Source organism: Salvelinus alpinus, chromosome 2 (genome assembly GCF_045679555.1).
Source record: "Salvelinus alpinus chromosome 2, SLU_Salpinus.1, whole genome shotgun sequence".
Classification (NCBI taxonomy): Eukaryota; Metazoa; Chordata; class Actinopteri; order Salmoniformes; family Salmonidae; genus Salvelinus; species Salvelinus alpinus.
Window position 1 is genome coordinate 101,410,562 of NC_092087.1, and position 25,727 is coordinate 101,436,288.

The window sequence follows — 25,727 nt, forward strand, 5'->3', positions numbered from 1 at the left end:
GTTATTTATTTCTCCTTAATTTAACCAGGTCGGCCAGTTGAGAACAAGTTCTCATTTACAACTGCAACCTGGCCAAGATAAAGCAAAGCAGTTCGACAAAAACAACAACACAGAGTTACACATGAACAAACATTCAGTCAACAACACAATAGAAGATCGAAATTATTTTTTATATTTAGAAATATTGTGAAACACGATCATTCCACTATTAATGCAGATATTATGGACATTTTATTTAAAACATGTAATTAAATTATAATTGTAGCTCCTTTAATTTAGACCCAAAATGTATTTGCTATGTGTGCTATTGCCCGGCTATTAAAAGGGACAGGCAACTATTTGAGACTCAGCCTCAAAAATGTTTGGTCACATGGAATCAAGTGGTCACTAGATGTCTACAGTGCCAAAGAGAATTATAGTTGGGAGTGTTGGGAGTGTTAAGTGTGTTGATATAACGGTAATAATGTCAAAATTCCACTTTTAACAACCATCAGAATTGGTTAAAAAAAAGGTTATGCCTGAGTGGTGCAGCAGTCTAAGGTACTAGATCACAGTGTTAGAGGTGTCACTATAGACCCGAGTGGTGCAGCGGTCTAAGGTACTGCATCACAGTGTTAGAGGTGTCACTATAGACCCGAGTGGTGCAGCGGTCTAAGGTACTGCATGGCAGTGCTAGAGGCGTCACTAGAAGCGTCACCCGGGTTCGATCCCGGGCTGTACCACAACCTGCCGTGATCGGGAGTTCCATAGGGCGGCACACAATTGGCCAAGCGTCGCCCGGTGTTTCCTCCTACACATTGGTGCAGCTGGCTTCCGGGTTAAGTGGGCGGGTGTTAAGAAGCGTGGTTTGACGGGTCATGTTTCAGAGGACGCATGACTCGACCTTCGCCTCCTGAGCCCATTGGGGAGTTGCAGCGATGAGACAAGATCCACATTGGGGAGAAAAAACGGCGGTAAAATGATAAAAAATGTTTAAAAAATGACAACAAAGGTTGCATCCCAACGTGGCAATAAACAGTAGACAAAGTGACCATGTCAGGACAAAATGAACTCAAACGTTTTACCATTTTACCCTCCATTTGCAACAACGTCACTGAGCACCATCACTGTCTTTCCTTCGTGGATCTCCTGCATGTTTACATATCTGGCATTACTCATCTCATATGTATATACTGTATTCTATCCTATTCTACTGTATCTTAGTCTATGTATTACTCATCTCATATGTATATACTGTATTCTATCCTATTCTACTGTATCTAAGTCTATGCATTACTCATCTCATATGTATATACTGTATTCTATCCTATTCTACTGTATCTTAGTCTATGCATTACTCATCTCATATGTATATACTGTATTCTATCCTATTCTACTGTATCTTAGTCTATGTATTACTCATCTCATATGTATATACTCTATTCTATCCTATTCTACTGTATCTTAGTCTATGTATTACTCATATCTTAGTCTATGTATTACTCATCTCATATGTATATACTGTATTCTATCCTATTCTACTGTATCTGTCTATGCCGCTCTGACATTGCTTGTCCATATATTTATATATTCTATATATAATATATATATATATGAGTCACTGGCTTACTGGTGCTCTTCCATGCCGTCCCTAGGAGGGGTGCGTCACTTGAGTGGGTTGAGTCACTGACGTGGTCTTCCTGTTTGGGTTGGCGCCCCCCTTGGGTTGTGCCGTGGCGGAGATCTTTGTGGGCTATACTCGGCCTTGTCTCAGGATGGTAAGTTGGTGGTTGAAGATATCCCTCTAGTGGTGTGGGGGCTGTGCTTTGGCAAAGTGGGTGGGGTTATATCCTGCCTGTTTGGCCCTGTCTGGGGGTATCATCGGATGGGGCCACAGTGTCTCCTGAACCCTCTTGTCTCAGCCTCTAGTATTTATGCTGCAGTAGTTTGTGTCGGGGGGCTAGGGTCAGTCTGTTATATCTGGAGTATTTCTCCTGTCTTATCCGGTGTCCTGGGTGAATTTAAGTATGCTCTAATTCTCTCTTTCTTTCTTTCTCTCGGAGTACCTGAGCCCTAGGACCATGCCTCAGGACTACCTGGCATGATGACTCCTTGCTGTCCCCTGGCCGTGCTGCTGCTCCAGTTTCAACTGTTCTGCCTGCGGCTATGGAAACCTGACCTGTTCACCCGACGTGCTACCTGTCCCAGACCTGCTGTTTTCAACTCTCTAGAGACAGCAGGAGCGGTAGAGATACTCAATGATCGGCTATGAAAACCAACTGACATTTACTCCTGAGGTGCTGACCTGTTGCATCCTCGACAACTACTGTGATTATTATTATTTGACCATGCTTGTGGTCATTTATGAACATCTTGGTCATGTTCTGTTATAATCTCCACCCGAGACACAGCCAGAAGAGGACTGGCCACCCCTCATAGCCTGGTTTCTTCCTAGGTTTTGGACTTTCTAGGGAGTTTTTCCTAGCCACCGTGCTTCTACACCTGCATTGCTTGCTGTTCGGGGTTTTAGTCTGGGTTTCTGTACAACACTTTGAGATATCAGCTGATGTAAGAAGGGCTTTATAAATACATTTGATTTGATATATTCTTATTCAATTACTTAGATTTGTGTGTATTAGGTATTTGTTGTGAAATTGTTAGATATTACTGCACTGTTGGAGCTAGAAACACAAGCATTTAGTTAGATATTACTGCACTGTTGGAGCTAGGAACACAAGCATTTAGTTAGATATTACTGCACTGTTGGAGCTAGGAACACAAGCATTTAGTTAGATACTACTGCACTGTTGGAGCTAGGAACACAAGCATTTAGTTAGATACTACTGCACTGTTGGAGCTAGGAACACAAGCATTTAGGTAGATATTACTGCGCTGTTGGAGCAAGGAACACAAGCATTTAGTTAGATATTACTGCACTGTTGGAGCTAGGAACACAACCATTTGGTTAGATATTACTGCACTGTTGGAGCTAGGAACACAAGCATTTGGTTAGATATTACTGCACTGTTGGAGCTAGAAACACAAGCATTTAACATACCCACAATAACATACATATGTGACAAATAACATTTAATTTATTATGAAGGTCACTTGTGTAAAATGTACTTTTCCCCACTCATCTTTTGACATTGCTTATGCATATTCGGTGGCCTGACTGCATCCAGACTATGTCAAAGGTCCATCCTGGTAGATCTGAACCTAATGCAGCTTGGAGTGATCAGATGACAGAAGTCACATTTAGGTGCCAGGTGTAACTGAGGCCCTAGATGCTCCATATCCATTACTGTGTTTGAGTGTTTTATATAATATGACTAAATGTGTTTCTTTCTGTGTTACATACCAGAGTCATCACCAGAGTCTGTTGATTGGTCAGTCATTGGGTTAATTTGTTTTGCAATATGTTCAAATAAAATCAAGCTTTATTTATACAGCACATTTCAGACATGGATGCAACACAACAGGAAAAAACAATGAAAATAAACAGAAATATTTAGTACAAACAATGAGATATTTAGTACAAACTTAAGAGAAAAAAAACAGAAGAAAAACTGAAAGACTAATGAGCATTGTAAAGAAATGCCATTGATTAAAATATTAACAATATAATGTTATATCCAACCCAAAATATAACTTGTTTTTTTAGGAGGGGCTCTGAAAGACAGTATGGGGGTGTCCACTGAAAATTGACTAGTAACATAACCAATCTTTGTTAATCATAAATACCGAACGTGTTTTTGCATGGATTCCGCATCACGGTTAACTTTTACCAGCTAGGACCACTCTCTCTTGTCCCGGAATCTCGCTCCACGGTGGATGGAAAGTGTTTTTTTTCTCTCTGGAAAAGTTCGGCAAAAAGCTGGCTTTAGGCTAAAAACAAACTGCTAACTGCTAGCCTCCGGGCCCAAACCCACCTGTCTCTCATGGCTTCGCTTACCCCTGGATGTACCACCTGCCAGTACCTGAGCCAGAGAGTCGCTGAGCTGGAGGGGAGAGTATCTGTCTTGCGCCAGATCAAGGAGGACGAAGAACTCCTGGACTCCATGGTTATACAAACCACCTCCAAAATCGACGACGTCACCCGCCCCTGGCTCGGCACCTCCACTTCTGGGGAGCCTGTAACTGAGAAATTCCATTCGGTTCCCTTAAATGAGCCATGGCCCAGACTAGGAGCTAAACCAAAGGGCCTGGTCTGTTCCACCCCTTCTACTCCGCCTCAAGATGCCTGGATTGCTGTCCGGGGAGGAAAGCACTCCAGGAAACGGAATCCATCAAATGTTTCGGAGGTGCTACAATTGGGGAGGAGATTCAAGGTCCTGGAAGACCTGGAAGTGCATTCCAATCATACTGTACAGGGTCCCTCCGCTTCATCTCTACTGCTGCCATCTCACTCTCAGGTGGAAGTGCCCAAGCACACTCATCTGCGCTCCTTGCCTGCCACTAGGTCGTCAGTCTCAGCTGCTAGCCCCCCTCAACCTGCTAGGAGGCAGATCACCCGGGAGAGGCCCCGTCATTTACCCAATAAACCCATCTGTAGTCCTTCCGTTCTCGTGGTGGGTTCATTCATTGTCCGAAACGTTTCAATCCGGAAAGCTGAGACCTTCTGCTACCCTGGCGCTAGGATCTCTGACCTAGATTCCATGTTACCGCTACTTATTAGCAAGCACTCCGCCGCTTCAACTGTCATTGTCCATGTTGGGTCAAATGACATTAAACTCCAGCAGTCAGAGAAATTGAGAGACGATTTTAAAACATTGATAAATACGCTGCTGGAATCTGGGAAGCAGTGTGTTGTTTCCGGTCCATTTCCATCCCCACGCTACACGGATATGGTTTTTAGTCGTATACGCCAATTACACATCTGGCTTAAGGGATACTGCTGCACGATGGGAATTCCTTTTGTGGATAACTTTGCAGCTTTTACAGACCGACCAGGTCTATTTCTTCGGGACAATTTACATCTTAACAGGTATGGCTCCAGCATCCTCTCCACCAACATGTCTCTTACTCTTGCCTCATGAAGAGCCTTTGATACCTGACGTTGTGTATTCTCGGGGGTTGACTTTTGGGATTGTACGCTCCCCTATCAGACTATGTTCAATGCTCCTCTCCCAGTTTCATTAATTAGTTCCTCAATTGCAAATATGGAACAAACTACAGTTAACAACCTTTCTGCAATTCCTAGATTATTGTCCAATCACCGTATTGCGAATACTACTCACATGCAGAGAGGTATTGTTAGTAGTAATCTTGTCCCCATAAAATTGAGCTCTGTCAATAGCTCGAAAATGGTTTATTGCTCATCCAGTGCAGCTTCAGGTGCTACCTTGGATACTCCATCTGATATGAATTCCCGTAGCAATGGTATTGGAATAATTCATTTGAATGCTAGAAGCCTGATCCAAACGTTGGACTTTATTGAAATTTTGGTCTCACAATCAAATGTTGACGTTCTGATTGTATCTGAATCGTGGCTGTGTGATTCTGTGCCAGATTCAGATGTTCAGTTGATTGGATACAATATTTATAGAACTGATAGAGTTGGTAGAGGTGGTGGTATTGCGATTTATGTTAAATGCTGCTTAAATGTTTCTGTGTCCATATCAACCTCTGTCTCAAAGCAATATGAATGTCTAGTTTTAAACGTGGTACTTGGTAATAATGCTCATTTAACTCTAGCAGGGGTATATCGCCCCCCCCTCAGCTCCTCCTTGTACTCTATGCAAATTATCTGATATACTGTCTAATTATGCAAACTCTGAATTACTAATTTTGGGAGATTTTAACCTGGATTGGCTCTCACCAGTATCCGATAAATTAAAAGGCATTTGTACTGAGCTAAATCTAACTCAGCTGATAACTAAACCAACCCGTCCCAACTTTAAGAACCCAGTAAAATCCACTCTACTAGACATTATTCTAACAAATACCCCCCATAAATACACAGCCAGTGGGGTTTTTGCAAATGATATCAGTGACCATTGCCCTATTGCTTGTATTAGAGATACCAGGCTGAAACACTCTGATCCCTGTATAATCTCTAAGAGAAATTAAAAACATTTCTCACAGCAAGCTTTTATCCTTGACTTATATCACTCTGAGCTTTTATCTACTTGCTGCTTTCTGGACCCGGCCCTTGCTTTTTTCTCTTCTATTGTTACCTCTATGTCTGATAAACATGCCCCGCTTAAGAATCACAGAGTAAGAAACCGAACCAGTTCTTGATTCTCTCCTGAATTGTCAGGTCTTTTCCTGCAAAAGAATCGGGCCTGGGCCTTGGCGAGGAAAACAGGTACTCCAGCTGATTGGCTGTTTTTTAGGCAATTGAGAAATAAATGTACTGCAGCTGTCAAAAAGGCAAAATCAAATTACTTCCTTAATGCTATGACAGATTCTGCAGGAGATCCTGCAAAATTCTGGAAAACCGTTAATTCACTGAAACGGGGGAATTCTGCTGTTTCTCTTCCTAAGCAAATTACCTCAGACTTCTGTATTCTAACTGAAAAAAATGATATTTGTGATGCTTTTAATAAGCATTTCATCTCTGCTGGTTTTTTATTTGAAAGGAAAAGTGGACTTTGTGGTACTGGCCAGTTAGTTGATTCTTCGTCTTGCTTTGCAACCGTTACTCTGAAAAATGGTAACCCTGTTTTTAGTTTCCAGAAAATAACTGAAGCAGAGGTTCTAATTGCCCTGTGTGCCATTGATACTAAGAAATCCTTAGGCGCTGACAATTTAGACCCGTACTTACTTAAGTGTGCTGCACCTATTTTTGCTGGTTCAGTAACACACATTTTTAATCTAACACTAAGCACAGGAAATATCCCTAAGGTGTGGAAAGCAGCTTTTGTTCTGCCATTACATAAGGGAGGTGACGGTAGTGATTTGGATAACTATCGACCCATCTCTAGGCTCCCTTGTCTGGTAAAGATTCTAGAATCTATAGTCAACAAACAGTTACAATCTTTTCTTTCTGCTAACAGTATTCTTAGTACCAATCAATCTGGTTTTAGATCTAAACACAGTACCACATCGGCCACTATGCTTGTTGTAAATGATATTGCAAATGCCTTAGACGATAGAAAGCACTGTGCTGCGTTGTTTGTAGATTTGTCAAAAGCTTTTGACACTGTAGACCATGCTATCCTTTTGAGTAAGCTGTCATCTATAGGACTGGGCACTGATGCCTGCCGATGGTTTTATGACTATCTTAAAGATAGAACTCAAGCCGTCATGGTCGATGGGGTCAAGTCTGACCCCTTACAGTTACTTAAAGGGGTCCCTCAGGGTTCAATAATTGGCCCACTATTGTTCTCACTTTATATAAACAACATTGGTGATGATGTCAGATATTGTAAATTCCATTTATATGCAGATGACACAGTGATGTACTCTATTGCTCCAACAGCGGACCAAGCTTTAATGCAGTTGGAGTCTGATTTTAGGATACTACAGGGGTCTCTTTTACAGCTTAAACTTGTTTTAAACGCTAAGAAAACAAATGTCATGTTTTTTTCTAGGTCTAAACTCTCAGTTAGAAACACGTTTGTAATCACTAGCTTGGATGGTACTCAAATTAATAAGGTCTCTGCATATAAATACTTAGGGGTATGGTTAGATGATAGGCTTTCTTTTAAAAAACATGTTACTGAATTGGGAAAAAAGCTCAAATTCAAGATAGGATTCCTTTACAGAAACAGGGCTTGTCTGTCCTCTGTAAATAGGAAAAAAATTGTGCAGGCTACTTTTATGTCCGTTTTAGATTATGGTGATATTATCTATATGCATGCATCGGCAAACACATTAAAACCACTGGATGCTATTTACCATTGTGCACTCAGGTTTATCACGGGTGATAGTTACAGAACTCATCACCGTATCCTATATCAACATGTGGGTTGGGTCTCTCTATCTGTGAGGCGAGAGCAACATGCTCTCTTGTTTATTTATAAAGCACTTCTTTTAAAACTACCTCCATATATATCATCATTAATTTCCACAAGATGTACTAATTTTAAAACCAGATCACAGATGTGGATTACATTAGAGACTCCTGCGGTCTCCACAGAGTTGGGTAGGACTGCCTTCAGTTCCTTTGCACCTTATTTATGGAACAAACTGCAGATCCAACTTAAGTTAGACACTCTGGTGTCCCTTGCCCATTTTAAAATGTTTATGGAGGATCAATATGATGTTGTCTGTGATTGTTTCTGTTGAATTGTGTATGTTTTGAAATGTTCTTGTCTGTATGTCTAAAACTGTACATGTCAACATGTTTACACAGGGCACAGCCGTAAAAGAGATCCAGGTCTCAGTCTGTTTTCCCTGTTAAAATAAAGATTTAAAAAAAATAAAAAATAAAAAAAATAAAAAAACAACAACTGGGACCTAAAAGACACCCACCATGAGACCCACTAAATCTGCCCAAGAAGAGGCAAACAAAAGAAAAACCCACACCAAACTTAAAGACAGGAAGCAAACCAAAAAAGTGGAGCAACTAAAGGTGTTGACTCTCCACATCTATCAAGACAACTGGAGCACTGGGCCAGACACTCTTAAATAGAACCTGGACCAGCTCAGGTGAAACACCTTCCCACTAACGAGATGGACAAGCCAGCACAGGTGTAACACATACTGCCTAACGAGGTGACACCAATCAGTGCGTCCTACGTGCTAACGAGCTATACGTGCTAAAGTCCAACCTCAAAACATAAATGGAAAAACCAAAGCCTGTAACACCTTCCCCTTTAAGACAACAAATATATCCTATATTTTTGTTGGACAAGTTTGCTCACCCCCAACAGAAAACAACTTCCATTTCACATAATCAACTACAATGCTTATACAATATAAACATAGTGTCTACTGGCTGTCAACAATTAAAATCAAGAAAAAAACACGTATTTCTAAATAATAATACACAATCGTATTATTTTTTAAAGCCTTTTTCTTTCAATAGAATCCTAAACCTAACTAGCTTCTAGAACTCTCGTCCCCTTGGAACGAGCCCCCCGAAACACGTCTCCAATACGGAAAAACGTGCAGTCAAAATAAATTGTGATCCATGGCAACGCACTGGCTAAACGCAAAACTTGTTGACTGCCCACCCTTGAGACAATCAGCAACCAACTCCTGCAATATCCGTAGTAACGTTCCACCTTACTTCTCTCTCTCTTTTCAGGGTTCACTCGATAGGCATGTTGTTGGATCGGGGCCCAGTCCCCAATGTCATGCATTTGGGTTGGCACATCTGAGAATGAATCCTGATATTCTAAAAGCAGGGCAACATTGTCAATAAAATTATACACAAAAACGGTCAGCTGGTTGCATAAATAATTATGATTACTTTTGAGTCATGCTTCTTCAGTAGTGGAATAAAGACAATTAGCATTTGAATGTTGTCAAGAAATACTGGAGTGATGTCAGATTGTTAATAACATTTATTATAGACCAATTTATTATACTGCTTTCATGTGTGTATATACACAAACATCTGCAACAATTATCATATTACATGTATTTTTTTAAACAAGCAGCTTTTTCAACTTGTAGAAAACAGCTGGCTACATTTTGAAGTGCTGCATTTTGATTAAAGTGGGTCACCAACGCAGTAAGTGTAACACAGCTCTTTTTTTGTTAGTCACTTTTTGTTAAATAATACTCTTTCAATTCAGAGCCTAGATTTCCCCTGAGGCTAATATCCATATCATGCTGCAATCAATTGAAAAGGGCAAACGATAAGGATAAGGTAGAACATCATTAAAATACTCCTACTACAATGTTAAAACATTCTACATTGTGATATCATTAAAATACTCCTACTACAATGTTAAAACATTCTACATTGTGACATCATTAAAATACTCCTACTACAATGTTAAAACATTCTACATTGTGACATTATTTCATTGATATCATGAAACAACTTCATGTATGTATTTTCTGATGTTTGATCAGAGATCTTTTATCAGAGTATCTCTTGTCACATTGATCACAGCTATGAGGTTTCTCTACTGTGTGTGTTCTCTGGTGTGAAGTCAGCTGGCTAGATGTAGGAAAACTCTTCCCACATTGATCACAGCTATGAGGTTTCTCTCCTGTGTGTGTTCTCTGGTGTGAAGTCAGATGGCTTGATGTAGTATAACTCTTCCCACATTGACCACAGCTATAAGGTTTCTCTCCTGTGTGTGTTCTCTGGTGTCGAATCAGATGGCTTGATGTAGTGAAACTCTTCCCACATTGATCACAGCTATAAGGTTTCTCTCCTGTGTGTGTTCTCTGGTGTGAAGTCAGAGAGCTAGATATAGTAAAACTCATCCCACATTGATCACAGCTATAAGGTTTCTCTCCTGTGTGTGTTCTCTGGTGTGAAGTCAGATTGCTTGATTTCGTAAAACTCTTCCCACATTGATCACAACTATGAGATTTCTCTCCTGTGTGTGTTCTCTGGTGTGAAGTCAGATTGCTTGATGTAGTAAAACTATTCCCACATTGAGCACAGATATAAGGTTTCTCTCCTGTGTGTATTCTCTGGTGTGATGTCAGCTGGCCAGATCTACCAAAACTCTTCCCACATTGACCACAGCTAAAAGGTTTCTCTCCTGTGTGTTGTGTGTGTGTTCTCTGGTGTACAGTCAGAGAGCAAGATTGAAAAAAACTCTTCCCACATTGACCACAGCTATAAGGTTTCTCTCCTGTGTGTGTTCTCTGGTGTGAAGTCAGATTGCTTGATGTAGTACATCTCTTCCCACATTGATCACAGCTATAAGGTTTCTCTCCTGTGTGTATTCTCTGGTGTGATGTCAGCTGGCCAGATCTACCAAAACTCTTCCCACATTGATCACAGCTATAAGGTTTCTCTCCTGTGTGTACTCGCTCGTGTATTTTAAGTTCTGATGAAGATTTGCAACCTTTCCCACAGTCAGAGCAGCAATGAGATTTCTTCCCTGTGGTTCTCTGCTGGTGTGTCTGAAGGAGTTCTGATGTGGAGAGACTCTTCTCTGCCTCGTCAGCATCATAAGGTTGTTGAGGATTCCCAGAGGATCCACGATAGTCCCGTCTCTCTCCTATGTGAACAACAAAGTCATAGAGATGATTAAAGGCCCACAACAGCAATTCACTGTAAAAGGTGATGCCAACAGCATAGCCATGATGTTGTACAACAATTGATGTCTGTAATGAATGTTAAAATTATTTGACAATTGATTTAAAATGAGCAACAAGTCATATTTTGTCAAAAATGTCACATTAGTAGTAACATCTAAGATTGTAGACTAGAAATAAGTTATTCATGTTGTTGATACTCTAAGCAGTGTGCCAGACGACTTTTGGTCTCCAATATAGGCCCCTTTCTGTGTTGCTAAAATTGTGGCACGAGGTCGATGCGCACACAATTTGATTGCAGAAACACCTCCCTGCTAATGAGGAAACCGATAGTAATGGATGTAGTATATCTGGTAATGAGGAAACCACTAGTTATGGATGTAGTATATCTGGTAATGAGGAAACCACTAGTTATGGATGTAGTGTATCTGGTAATGAGGAAACCACTAGTTATGGATGTAGTATATCTGCTAATGAGGAAACCACTAGTTATGGATGTAGTATATCTGGTAATGAGGAAACCACTAGTTATGGATGTAGTATATCTGCTAATGAGGAAACCACTAGTTATGGATGTAGTATATCTGGTAGAGGAAACCACTAGTTATGGGTGTAGTATATCTGATAATGAGGAAACCACTAGTTATGGATGTAGTATATCTGGTAATGAGTTCTGGATGTGGTATATCTGATAATGAGGAAACCACTAGTTATGGATGTAGTATATCTGGTAATGAGTTCTGGATGTGGTATATCTGATAATGAGGAAACCACTAGTTATGGATGTAGTATATCTGGTAATGAGGAAACCGCTAGTTATGGATGTAGTATATCTGGTAATGAGTTCTGGATGTAGTATATCTGGTAATGAGGAAACCACTAGTTATGGATGTAGTATATCTGTAATGAGGAAACCACTAGTTATGGATGTAGTATATCTGTAATGAGGAAACCACTAGTTATGGATGTAGTATATCTGGTAATGAGGAAACCACTAGTTATGGATGTAGTATATCTGCTAATGAGGAAACCACTAGTTATGGATGTAGTATATCTGGTAATGAGGAAACCACTAGTTATGGATGTAGTATATCTGGTAATGAGGAAACCACTAGTTATGGATGTAGTATATCTGGTAATGAGGAAACCACTAGTTATGGATGTAGTATATCTGGTAATGAGGAAACCACTAGTTATGGATGTAGTATATCTGCTAATGAGGAAACCACTAGTTATGGATGTAGTATATCTGGTAATGAGGAACCCACTAGTTATGGATGTAGTATATCTGCTAATGAGGAAACCACTAGTTATGGATGTACTATATCTGGTAATGAGTTCTGGATGTGGTATATCTGATAATGAGGAAACCACTAGTTATGGATGTAGTATATCTGGTAATGAGTTCTGGATGTGGTATATCTGATAATGAGGAAACCACTAGTTATGGATGTAGTATATCTGGTAATGAGTTCTGGATGTAGTATATCTGGTAATGAGGAAACCACTAGTTATGGATGTAGTATATCTGGTAATGAGGAAACCACTAGTTATGGATGTAGTATATCTGGTAATGAGGAAACCACTAGTTATGGATGTAGTATATCTGGTAATGGGGAAACCACCAGTTATGGATGTAGTATATCTGGTAATGAGGAAACCACTAGTTATGGATGTAGTATATCTGGTAATGAGGAAACCACTAGTTATGGATGTAGTATATCTGGTCATGAGGAAACCACCAGTTATGGATGTAGTATATCTGCTAATGAGGAAACCACTAGTTATGGATGTAGTATATCTGGTAATGAGGAAACCACTAGTTATGGATGTAGTATATCTGGTAATGAGGAAACCACTAGTTATGGATGTAGTATATCTGGTAATGAGGAAACCACTAGTTATGGATGTAGTATATCTGGTAATGAGGAAACCACTAGTTATGGATGTAGTATATCTGCTAATGAGGAAACCACTAGTTATGGATGTAGTATATCTGGTAATGAGGAAACCACCAGTTATGGATGTAGTATATCTGGTAATGAGGAAACCACTAGTTATGGATGTAGTATATCTGGTAATGAGGAAACCACTAGTTATGGATGTAGTATATCTGGTAATGAGGAAACCACTATTTATGGATGTAGTATATCTTCTAATGAGGAAACCACTAGTTCTGGATGTAGTATATCTGCCTGGAGCAAAAATGGTGAGCAAAGATTTTAGTTTTTCACAGTGTATTCTGAATGTGAATAGGGGAAAACTCAGGGGAGTATCCTCCATTTCCAGGTTGCTTATGAGTGCATTTCACACTACTTTGGATTATAATTGTAAGGCTCGTTTGAATGTCCTGCTTAATATAATGTTTGTGTCATCACAAATCAACCGCTTTGTACTTAAAAAACACTTCAACCAGTAAAATGCTCTTTGGCTAGCTTTTCCATCAGCCTGACAATGAGGGTTTGTACACTATTTGCCAAATTGGCCCATAACTTCACCTAACAACAAATATACCTGTAATGAACGAAGAAGCACTTTGGTTGTTATTGCATGACATACATAGTGTACTCTAGGACCCATAACAACAACATAGACCTACTGTAGGACCCATAACATTACCTAACAACAACATAGACCTACTGTAGGACCCAAAACATTACCTAACAATAACATAGACCTACTGTAGGACCCATAACTTCACCTAACAACAACATAGACCTACTGTAGGACCCATAACAATAACATAGACCTACTGTAGGACCCATAACTTCACCTGACAATAACATAGACCTACTGTAGGACCCATAATCTTCACCTAACAACAACATAGACCTACTGTAGGACCCATAACTTCACCTAACAACAACATAGACCTACTGTAGGACCCATAACAATAACATAGACCTACTGTAGGACCCATAACTTCACCTAACAACAACATAGACCTACTGTAGGACCCATAACTTCACCAAACAACAAATAAAGGAGAATAGCTCTGTGTGTTGTATAATAGCCTATCCATCAAGGAACAGTTCTCTACACATTTGAGCAAAGTATCTCTGTGTGCAAACAGACTAACGAGACCCTACTGTAAATCAAGCAGACAATAACATTATAAACATCAATTTGTTAGGGATGTTGGATCCAACGTGGAGCACAGCATAACTGTCTTTACCAGAGTAATGAATGAAGAAGCACTTTGGTTGTTGTTGCATGTCGTGATGTTTGTCATGTGACTGGCCTTCAGAAAATGATTTCCTGGATCAGCTGATGATAGTTGAACATGTGACTATAACTAAACAGCTACAGTATTAAGAATTGTGTAATTATTGAAGAACTGCGTTAATGACAGTATCCATTTGGGTGTTGTCAATAAAGTTAAGGTGACTCTCGGTTAGAACCATTGAATTTAGCAAACTCAAATGATTTGGAATTTCTAAATCTACTAAAACTGTAAACTGAAACTGTACTAACAGGACAATAACCTAAACCACAAGGCCAAATCTACGCTGGAGGAGCTTACCAAGATGACATTGAATGTTCCTGAGTGGCCTAGTTACAGTTTGGACTTAAATCGTCTTGAAAGTCTATGGCAAGACTTGAAAATGGCTTTCTAGCAATGATCAACAACCAACTTGACAGAACAGGAAGGATTTTAAAAAGAATAATGAATATTCACATGAAGATCAGTCTCCTATTGGATGACATCACGACTTCCCATCAAGCCAACTCCTTGAAGGCCTTACTATGACATCACTCACTCCTTCTAGTTTGCAGTTGTCTAAAAAAACACTATTTTGCTCAAAACATTTATTTGTTTCCCTTTAGTGTGTTTATACTTTACTGTATTTATATATCACTTTTCAACAGGAAAAGTTAAAATCACTGGAGGACGTCATGAACAATTCATAATTTTTTAACTTAACCTTTATTTAACCAGGTAGGCCAGTTAAGAACAAGTTCTCATTTACAACTGTGACCTGGCCAAGATAAAGCAAAGCAGTGAGACAAAAATAACAGAGTTACACGTGGAATAAACAAAAGTACAGTCAATAACACAATAGAAAAATCGATATACAGTGTGTGCAAATGGAGTACAGAAGTAAGGCAATAAATAGGCCATAGTAGCAAAGTAATTACAATTTAGCATATTAACACTGGAGTGATAGATGTGCAAATGATGTGCAAGTAGAAATACTGGTGTGAGCAAAAAAAAGTAAATAAAAACATGGGGATGAGGTAGGCAGTTGGATGGGCTATTTACAGATGGGCTGTGTACAGAGTCTAGTTACAGTAGGTTGTAACTCTCTAGGTCATGCCAGTAGGTTACAGTAGGTTGTAACTCTCTAGGTCATGCCAGTAGGCTACAGTAGGTTGTAACTCTCTAGGTCATGCCAGTAGGCTACAGTAGGTTGTATCTCTCTAGGTCATGCCAGTAGCCTACAGTAGGTTGTATCTCTCTAGGTCATGCCAGTAGGTTACAGTAGGTTGTATCTCTCTAGGTCATGCCAGTAGGTTACAGTAGATTGTATCTCTCTAGGTCATGCCAGTAGGTTACAGTAGAGAAAGGCCGCCGTAGGCAGACATGGCTCTCAAGAGAAGACAGGCTATGTGCACACTGTCCACAAAATGAGGTGGAAACTGAGCTGCACTTTCTAACCTCCTGCCCAATGTATGACCATATTAGAGACACATATTTCCCTCAGATTACACAGATCCACAAAGAATTCGAAAACAAATCCAATTTTGATAAACTCCCATATCTACTGGGTGAAATTCCACAGTGTGCCATCACAGCAGCAAGATTTGTGACCTGTTGTCACAAGAAAAGGGCAACCAGTGAAGAACAAACAGTATTGTAAATACAACCCATATTTATGCCTATTTATTTTAACCTGTGTGCTTTAACCATTCGTACATTGCTACAACACTGTATATATATATAATATGACATTTGTAATGTCTTTATTGTTTTGAAACTTCTGTATGTGTAATGTTTACTGTTAATTTGTATTGTTTGTTTCACTTTTGTGTATTGCTACCTCACTTGCTTTGGCAATGTTAACACATGTTTCCCATGCCAATAAAGCCCCTTGAATTGAATTGAATTACAGTAGGTTGTATCTCTCTAGGTCATGCCAGTAGGTTACAGTATGTTGTATCTCTCTAGGTCATGCCAGTAGGCTACAGTAGGTTGTATCTCTCTAGGTCATGCCAGTAGGCTACAGTGGGTTGTATCTCTCTAGGTCATGCCAGTAGGCTACAGTAGGTTGTATATCTCTAGGTCATGCCAGTAGGTTACAGTAGGTTGTATCTCTCTAGGTCATGCCAGTAGGTTGTATCTCTCTAGGTCATGCCAGTAGGTTACAGTAGGTTGTATCTCTCTAGGTCATGCCAGTAGGTTACAGTAGGTTGTATCTCTCTAGGTCATGCCAGTAGGTTACAGTAGGTTGTACCTCTCTAGGTCATGCCAGTAGGTTACAGTAGGTTGTATCTCTCTAGGTCATGCCAGTAGGTTACAGTAGGTTGTATCTCTCTAGGTCATGCCAGTAGGTTACAGTAGGTTGTACCTCTCTAGGTCATGCCAGTAGGTTACAGTAGGTTGTATCTCTCTAGGTCATGCCAGTAGGTTACAGTAGGTTGTATCTCTCTAGGTCATGCCAGTAGGTTACAGTAGGTTGTAACTCTCTAGGTCATGCCAGTAGGTTACAGTAGGTTGTAACTCTCTAGGTCATGCCAGTAGGTTACAGTAGGTTGTATCTCTCTAGGTCATGCCAGTAGGTTACAGTAGGTTGTAACTCTCTAGGTCACGCCAGTAGGCTACAGTAGGTTGTAACTCTCTAGGTCATGCCAGTAGGCTACAGTAGGTTGTAACTCTCTAGGTCATGCCAGTAGGTTACAGTAGATTGTATCTCTCTAGGTCATGCCAGTAGGTTACAGTAGGTTGTATCTCTCTAGGTCATGCCAGTAGGTTACAGTAGGTTGTATCCAAGTGGAAACAATTATCAACCCAATGTGGAAAGTGTCAAATTTGGTCAACAACAAAATGAAAGGCTTATTTGCTACGTGAGGTTTACTTGATCCAACAGAAGTTTCGTAATGATTAAGTTGTTATGTGGACACGTGACATACCGACAACTTTGATAAAAACACTATAGGAGTTGTCTCCAGATCGCTATGCATATTCATGCTAGTAGCTTAGCATCTCTCTCCATTGAATACAGGCGGTTGACGACAACAACCCTCATAGAATATAAACAATAGATTACAATAATAAGATGAATCCACCAATCCAAAGAAAGGATAGACGGGAGCTAGACAACCCGCAGTGCCGCTTTGTGTACAACAACTCCCCTTGTCAGGGCGGAGAGACATCTTGTCAGTATATCCATAATCTTTGGTGTAGCCAACCCAACTCTCACATGGCACTATTGGGGGGCACAGTGTGTAGTAAATCATCACTACATGCCGTGCCCCCCAGTCTGCGGTCAGCAGATAGACCCTTCTCAAATATATATGTTAAGTCACTTTTTGGAAACGGAACGGAGAAAACAAGGGGTAGCTTGTTCTCTACGTCGTCTGATTCTAGATATATCAGTCATCATCCTGGGGCCCTCCGTTGAAGAGGTATTGACGAGCCAACTCTGAATATCCAAAGTAAAAAACGAATGTAAGGCGGTACTTACTGGTGTTAATCAGATCTCCTATCTCCTCTTCATCTTCCAATGTGACAGTAATCTCCCCTTCCTTCTTCACTCCATAAACTGCATCCTCTTCTTTCACTGTAACATCCTCATCTGTCCCTTCCTCCTCTTCTTTTACTGTAACATCCTCCTCTTTCACTCTGAACGTGTCTTCCTCTTCTTTCACTGAAACGTCTTTCTCTTCTTCTTTCAGGGTAACAGCCTCACTCTCTACTTCTTGTTTTACTGTGACATCCTCCTCCTCCTTCTCCTCTTTCACGACAATGTTCAGCCCCAGAGCTTCTTTCTCCGTCCAGCAGACCCCCTCTTCTTTAACAAGAGGGGAGATGTTTAGGGAGCTCATGTTCAGGGATGTTAGCTAGCTAGCTATCATTAGCGACTAGGCTAATGCTAATTTAACCAGCCAGCTACTATAGCTGACTAATACAAAATAACGTAATATTAAATAGGTTAACAACTAGATACGACCTAAGTGTGGCTAAAAAACAGTAACTAATATACACCGAAAGCGTATAAATAGCTTGACTCTTTCGGCTATGTTGGCTAGCAAGCTACCGAGGTGGTTGACGAGCTGTTTATGAAGAACCGTCCACTAGATTATACGTCACGCTGGCAGCGTCGCCTGAAAGACGCACATCGCCGTCTGCTGAATGGAGGGGAAACGCAGTTGAGGAATATATTTTATTTTCAGACAAAGATTATTTTAGATGGATTTAATTAAATAATACTATTATATTGAGACATACAAAGACAGGACTGTGTTGATTGATTAGTGCGAATAAAAAATGTTTACCACAGCATATTTAAGGCAGTTTCATTAAGTTATACTACATCTAAATTAGCAGCTAGCTACTGTAGGTCTATACTGCTCCTACATGGTGTAACAATACAATAACAATACAATACAATAACAATACATCATATAGATGTATATAATGAACAGACTCGGTCTATACTGCTCCTACACGGTGTAACAATACATCATGTAGATGTATATAATAAACAGACTAGGTCTATACTGCTCCTACATGGTGTAACAATACATCATGTAGATGTATATAATGAACAGACTAGGTATATACTGCTCCTACACGGTGTAACAATACATCATGTAGATGTATATAATGAACAGACTAGGTCTATACTGCTCCTACATGGTGTAACAATACATCATGTAGATGTATATAATGAACAGACTAGGTCCATACTGCTCCTACATGGTGTAACAATACATCATGTAGATGTATATAATGAACAGACTAGGTCCATACTGCTCCTACATGTAGATGTACACTACCGTTCAAAAGTTTGGGGTCACTTAGAAATGTCCTTGTTTTTGAAAGAAAATTAAAAATTTTAATTCATCATTTGTAAAAACTTGTTTTTGCTTTGTCATTATGGTGTATTGTGGTGTCATTATGAGGTATTGTGATGTCATTATTGGGTAATGTGATGTCATTATGGGGTATTGTGATGTCATTATGGGGTATTGTGATGTCATTATTGGGTAATGTGATGTCATTTTGGGGTATTGTGATGTCATTATTGGGTAATGTGATGTCATTATGGGGTATTGTCATGTCATTGTTGGGTATTTTGTGTAGATTGATGAGGAGGAAAAAAAGATTTAATCAATTTTAGAATAAGGCTGTAATGTAAAAAAATGTAGAAAAAGTGAAGGGGTCTGAAAACTTCCGAATGCACTGTGTATATAGGGGCAATACTTTGTGACATTCTTCATGAAACAGGAGGTACAAATATATAACATAGGTTCACAATATCAACATTCAGTGTATCAAAATATATGACCAAGCTGGAAGTGTAAACGCCAGCCCAGCCACAATCCTAGAGGTTCACTGATGATCAACCTCCTCCTTCACATCTGACTCCTGATGATCAACCTCCTCCTTCACATCTGACTCCTGATGATCAACCTCCTCCTTCACATCTGACTCCTGATGATCAACCTCCTCCTTCACATCTGACTCCAGTGATCAATCCAGAGCGTCTTCTTTTTTGGGGAATCCCGATGGACGACGTCATCGAATAGGACGTCATCACCACCACCGCCCACAAGTTAATTGTCATTCAGGTTATTAATGGGAAGAGCATTAGCAATATGTCCTGTCTGGTAACTTGTCTCATTCAAAGGATTTACATTGGCAGGTGCACAGGGAGAAACCCCATTAAAAAAACTCAGCTGATCTTAAACTGCGGAAACACTTTTGGAAGTCTTTAACTGCATCAAAGTCTGTGGCCTGTGATGTTGGGACAAATGATAGTCCCTTATTATACAAGAGACAGAAATCACAAATTCTACAGCACAACGGCAGAGTCATGTCTTCAGTGTAAAACTAACAATGACTCAATAATCCTTCTGGGAATGTTATGATGTCATAAAGTTATGGGCGGAGTTAGAAAGTTGGCTGTCAGAAAAACAGTTATAAAATGTAAAATTACTTTTAATCTGTCTGTCTGTATATTTCAAAACATGGCATTTGAGGGTGCAGTGAGATACCCCAGAGTTGGACGATACTTTTCTCGTCAATCATCTTAAATATTATACTTAATTAAAACCTGGAAATCAACCAATCCTCTGTTGTTAATTCAATAGAAAGGTCAAATGCTTTGTTATCTAAAAGTTGAAAGTGACGGAGAGAAATAAAATGGTGCTGATGCGTGCTGGAGACGGTGTAATGGTTTTCTTCCTGGGATGAAGGAGAGGACCAAAATGGAGCGCTGCTAGTGTTCAACATAATTTAATAAAGAATATGTGAACACTACAAACAACCAAACAATAAATGTGAAAACCGAAAAACAGTCCTATCTGGTGCAGAACACAAAGACAGAAGACAACCACCCACAATCCCCAACACAAAACAAGCCACCTATATATGATTCTCAATCAGGGACAACGATTGACAGCTGCCTCTGATTGAGAACCATATTAGTGTAACGGATGTGAAATGGCTAGCTAGTTAGCGGGTACGCGCTAATAGCGTTTCAATCAGTTACGTCACTTGCTCTGAAACCTAGAAGGAGTGTTGCCCCTTGCTCTGCAAGGGCCGTGGCATTTGTGGAGCGATGGGTAACGACACTTCGAGGGTGACTGTTGTTGATGTGTGCAGAAGGTCCCTGGTTCGCGCCCGTGTCGGGGCGAGGGGACGGTTTAAAGTTAAACTGTTACATTAGGCTGAACACAGAAACAGACAAACTAGACACACAACATAGAACGCCCACCCACCAACAATAAAACAAGGCAGGGTGTATTGATAGGTGTGTTCCAGTGGGGCAGGTGTGATGTAGTTAATGGAGATGGAGGTGTGTTCCAGTGGGGCAGGTGTGATGTAGTTAATGGAGATGGAGGTGTGTTCTAGTGGGTCTGGGCAGGTGTGATGTAGTTAATGGAGATGGAGGTGTGTTCTAGTGGGTCTGGGCAGGTGTGATGTAGTTAATGGAGATGGAGGTGTGTTCTAGTGGGTCTGGGCAGGTGTGATGTAGTTAATGGAGATGGAGGTGTGTTCCAGTGGGTCTGGGCAGGTGTGATGTAGTTAATGGAGATGGAGGTGTGTTCTAGTGGGTCTGGGCAGGTGTGATGTAGTTAATGGAGATGGAGGTGTGTTCTAGTGGGTCTGGGCAGGTGTGATGTAGTTAATGGAGATGGAGGTGTGTTCTAGTGCGTCTGGGCAGGTGTGATGTAGTTAATGGAGATGGAGGTGTGTTCCAGTGGGGCAGGTGTGATGTAGTTAATGGAGATGGAGGTGTGTTCTAGTGGGTCTGGGCAGGTGTGATGTAGTTAATGGAGATGGAGGTGTGTTCCAGTGGGTCTGGGCAGGTGTGATGTAGTTAATGGAGATGGAGGTGTGTTCTAGTGGGTCTGGGCAGGTGTGATGTAGTTAATGGAGATGGAGGTGTGTTCCAGTGGGTCTGGGCAGGTGTGATGTAGTTAATGGAGATGGAGGTGTGTTCTCGTGGGTCTGGGCAGGTGTGATGTAGTTAATGGAGATGGAGGTGTGTTCTAGTGGGTCTGGGCAGGTGTGATGTAGTTAATGGAGATGGAGGTGTGTTCTAGTGGGTCTGGGCAGATGTGATGTAGTTAATGGAGATGGAGGTGTGTTCCAGTGGGTCTGGGCAGGTGTGATGTAGTTAATGGAGATGGAGGTGTGTTCTAATGGGTCTGGACAGGTGTGATGTAGTTAATGGAGATGGAGGTGTGTTGTAGTGGGTCTGGGCAGGTGTGATGTAGTTAATGGAGATGGAGGTGTGTTCTAGTGGGTCTGGACAGGTGTGATGTAGTTAGTGGAGATGGGGGTGGGTTCTAGTGGGTCTGGGCAGGTGTGATGTAGTTCATGTTTCTATGATGTTGTTTGTATGTGTATGTTTTGTATTGTTTATAAAATATCAAATAAAATATTAAAACATTTCCAATGCAAAGTAACACCTCAAAGTTTTATTTGAGTTATTACATTAAACCAGAGTCAGGTGTGAAGTAAAATGGAGGACCAGCCTATTCCCTATGATGTACTACAACAGAAATAACTTCAAATGTATAACTTTAAATTAAACCAATAATTTGCACTCATGACTTGAGTGATTAAAGTAAACCACAGTTTTGTAAATACATAACGCCATCTAACCAAATATCAAAGAATGTTAGCTATATGCAGTTATCTTAGCCAGCCAGCTAACGTTAGCTATATGCAGTTATCTTAGCCAGCCAGCTAACGTTAGCTATATGCAGTTATCTTAGCCAGCCAGCTAACATTAGTTATATGCAGTTATCTTAGCCAGCCAGCTAACGTTAGATATATGCTGTTATCTTAGCCAGCCAGCTAACATTAGCTATATGTAGTTAGCCAACCAGTTAACGTTGGCTATTTAGCCAACTAGCTATTAGCCTAACCAGCGTAGCCAACCAGCACGGTTATGGTCAGCGAGACCAACTAACGTTACCGGAGAAAAGGTTACAAAACTCCCGTAGTCTAATTCACAGAAAACATGCTGAAAAGTAGTGATGGGGAAACAATCACAACATGTAAATCAACAAAAACAAACCTCCTGAAGCATTGACGCTTTCCAGCCAATTGTGTCAAAACTAGGTTCATTACTCAAGGCTTTGAGCGACACAGAATTTAGAACAGCCACATTTTATAGATGAAGTCACACGCCGTAGCAGCGTAGCCATTATGTCATATATTAAACCACTGGCCGTGTTCGAGAGCATCAAATCCATGCTGCGTTGTGGGTAAAACGGTGACCTCACTGATCTATAAATAATAATGAGTAGTTATTTATGATGCAAGGTGATTTGTAAATTAGTCAGTCAGCAGTCAGCAGCCACCTGCACTGTCGGCTGCAATGTCGAACGAGCCCAATACCAAACCAATCAGGTGTTCGACGAAATGATTCTTCAGACGTCATTGATCACGTGCTGCTGATAAAGTGACACTGCTTTGAATTATACCGCTTAGCGACTTCAGAACATGCCTCATAGCTCCAGTCTCAAACTTAACCCCGTTCCTGCTGAAGAAGAGGAGGTCTGCTGGATGGAGAAAGAAGCTGTCGCGAAAGAGGAGGAGGAAAAGGAGCCTATTACAATACAAAAACAAGTAGAGAGTGAGGCTGTTACCGTGAAAGAAGAAGAGAAAGCCGTTTCAGTTAAAGAAGAGGAAGACGCGTTCAGAGTGAAAGAGGATGACGAAGTTTCAGTGAAAGAAGAGACTGACGATGAACGTAAGTACTGTCTTAACAGAAGCACAAACTCTGTGGTTGGAAGTTGAACTGATGTGTGGTGTTATTAATGATTAACACTAGTAAGTACTGTCTTAACAGAAGCACAAACTCTGTTGTTGTTGAACTGATGTGTGGTGTTAAAGCGGAAATCTGCAATTGCTACATCCATATTTTGACTTTTAAATGTATTTATATATATCTATATGTATGTATGTGTATATATATATATTATATATTTATAGCCATTGATTCTTGAAGAATATAACACATGCCTCATGAGCTTAGTTAAACTGTTTGCCCCATCAGAACCCCAAATAAGCTTTTTTTACTCAAATGTTTAGAAACAATGTAAATCAACACTGTATATTCTCAACATGGTTAAAACTATAATGTTGATATCATGGATGGTCAGTCCTTTCATCCATAGGTCTGTCTATGAATTTGAGACCAGTTACATTTCTTCAGCCCCATCCATCATCTTATTACCAAAACAGTGGTGGAATTACAGCTTTGTTATGGGTTGAACTGCAGATTGGTTGATTGATTGTTGTGTGGCTTTTTTTAAAGGGGCAACCTAGTTTTTAAACAAACAAAATGGCTGCCCAGAGTCCTGAGCTGTGTTAGAATACTCATACTAACTGTACTATTTGTGATGTTAATTGAGTATATAGTCTGCTTATTGGTCATAGTATGATGTAGTTAGTATAACAAAAGTTCCCGGATGTCGTACTAAATTCGCCAAAATATGATGTAAACACGCAGTACTTTAGGGCACATAAAGCAATTCTTCAGAAAATGGGCGTGGCTTCAACGTTTTCAGATTTGAAGAAAATGGTTGAAAATATGCAGCCGAAGTCCGAGAGAGCGGATACAAATGAACTGCTTTAAATAATTATGACAAATGTTGAGCAATGTAATGAAGTAATGACTTTTCAAATAAGTTACCTTACACGTTATATGACTATTGTTGTTCACTTGACAATCTTAAGACAAATGTCAAATAATGAACATTCATTACAGACGTCATTGTTTGTACAACATCATGGCTACACATCACCTTTTACAGTGGATTTCTGCTGTTGTGGGCCTTAAACCACCTGTCTGACTTGTTGTTCACACAGGAGAGAGACGTGACTATCGTGGATCCTCTGGGGGGCCTCAACAACCTCATGATGCTGAAGAGGCAGAGAAGAGTCTCTCCACGTCGAAACACCAGCAGAGAACCACAGGGAAGAAATCTCATTGCTGCTCTGACTGTGGGAAAGGTTGCACATCTTCATCAGAACTTAAAATACACCAGAGAACACACACAGGAGAGAAACCTTATAGCTGTGATCAATGTGGGAAGAGTTTTACTACATCTAGATCTCTGACTTCACACCAGAGAACACACACAGGAGAGAAACCTTATATCTGTGATCAATGTGGGAAGAGTTTTACTACATCTAGATCTCTGACTTCACACCAGAGAACACACACAGGAGAGAAACCTTATATCTGTGATCAATGTGGGAAGAGTTTTACTCAGCTAAACAGCCTGATAGTACACCAGAGAACACACACTGGAGAGAAACCTTATATCTGTGATCAATGTGGGAAGAGTTTTACTCAGCTAAACAGCCTGATAGTACACCAGAGAACACACACAGGAGAGAAACCTTATAGCTGTGATCAATGTGGGAAGAGTTTTACTCAGCTAAACAACCTGATAGTACACCAGAGAACACACACAGGAGAGAAACCTCATAGCTGTGATCAATGTGACAAGAGATACTCTGATAAAAGATCTCTGATCAAACATCAGAAAATACATACATGAAGAAGTTGTTTCATGATATCAATGAAATAATGTCACAATGTAGAATGTTTTAACATTGTAGTAGGAGTATTTTAATGATGTCACAATGTAGAATGTTTTAACATTGTTAATTTTAATGATGTCACAATGTAGAATGTTTTAACATTGTAGTAGGAGTATTTTAATGATGTTCTACCTTATCCTTTGCCCTGTTCAATTGATTACAGCATGATATGGATATTAGCCTCAGGGGAAAATCCAGGCTCTGAATTGAAAGAGTATTATTTAACAAAAAGTGACTAACAAAAAAAAAGAGGTGTGTTACACTTACTGCGTTGGTGATCCACTTGAATCAAAATGCAGCACTTCAAAATGTAGCCAGCTGTTTTCTA

At 40.2% G+C, this 25,727-nt stretch overlaps 2 protein-coding genes across 5 annotated transcripts in view; one reads left to right on the top strand and one right to left on the bottom strand.

Moving 5' to 3' along the window:
* The window catches only part of LOC139546870 (zinc finger protein ZFP2-like), a 116,315-nt gene extending 97,875 nt beyond the window's left edge, over nt 1-18,440 (bottom strand). The window contains exons 1-2 of one of the 2 annotated variants that reach the window (XM_071355776.1): nt 17,787-18,440; nt 8,355-11,063 (exon numbers count right to left, since the gene is read on the bottom strand). In XM_071355776.1, coding sequence (XP_071211877.1) covers nt 9,925-11,063; nt 17,787-18,147 — 1,500 coding nt within the window. In that variant the 5' untranslated portion in view covers nt 18,148-18,440 and the 3' untranslated portion in view covers nt 8,355-9,924. Of the gene's footprint in view, nt 1-8,354; nt 11,064-17,786 lie in introns of those variants that run through there. The other variant, XM_071355785.1, reaches the window with a different exon arrangement.
* Nucleotides 1-25,727, top strand: part of LOC139546711 (zinc finger protein ZFP2-like) — a 112,739-nt gene that overhangs the window by 60,643 nt on the left and 26,369 nt on the right. The window lies entirely within an intron of this gene.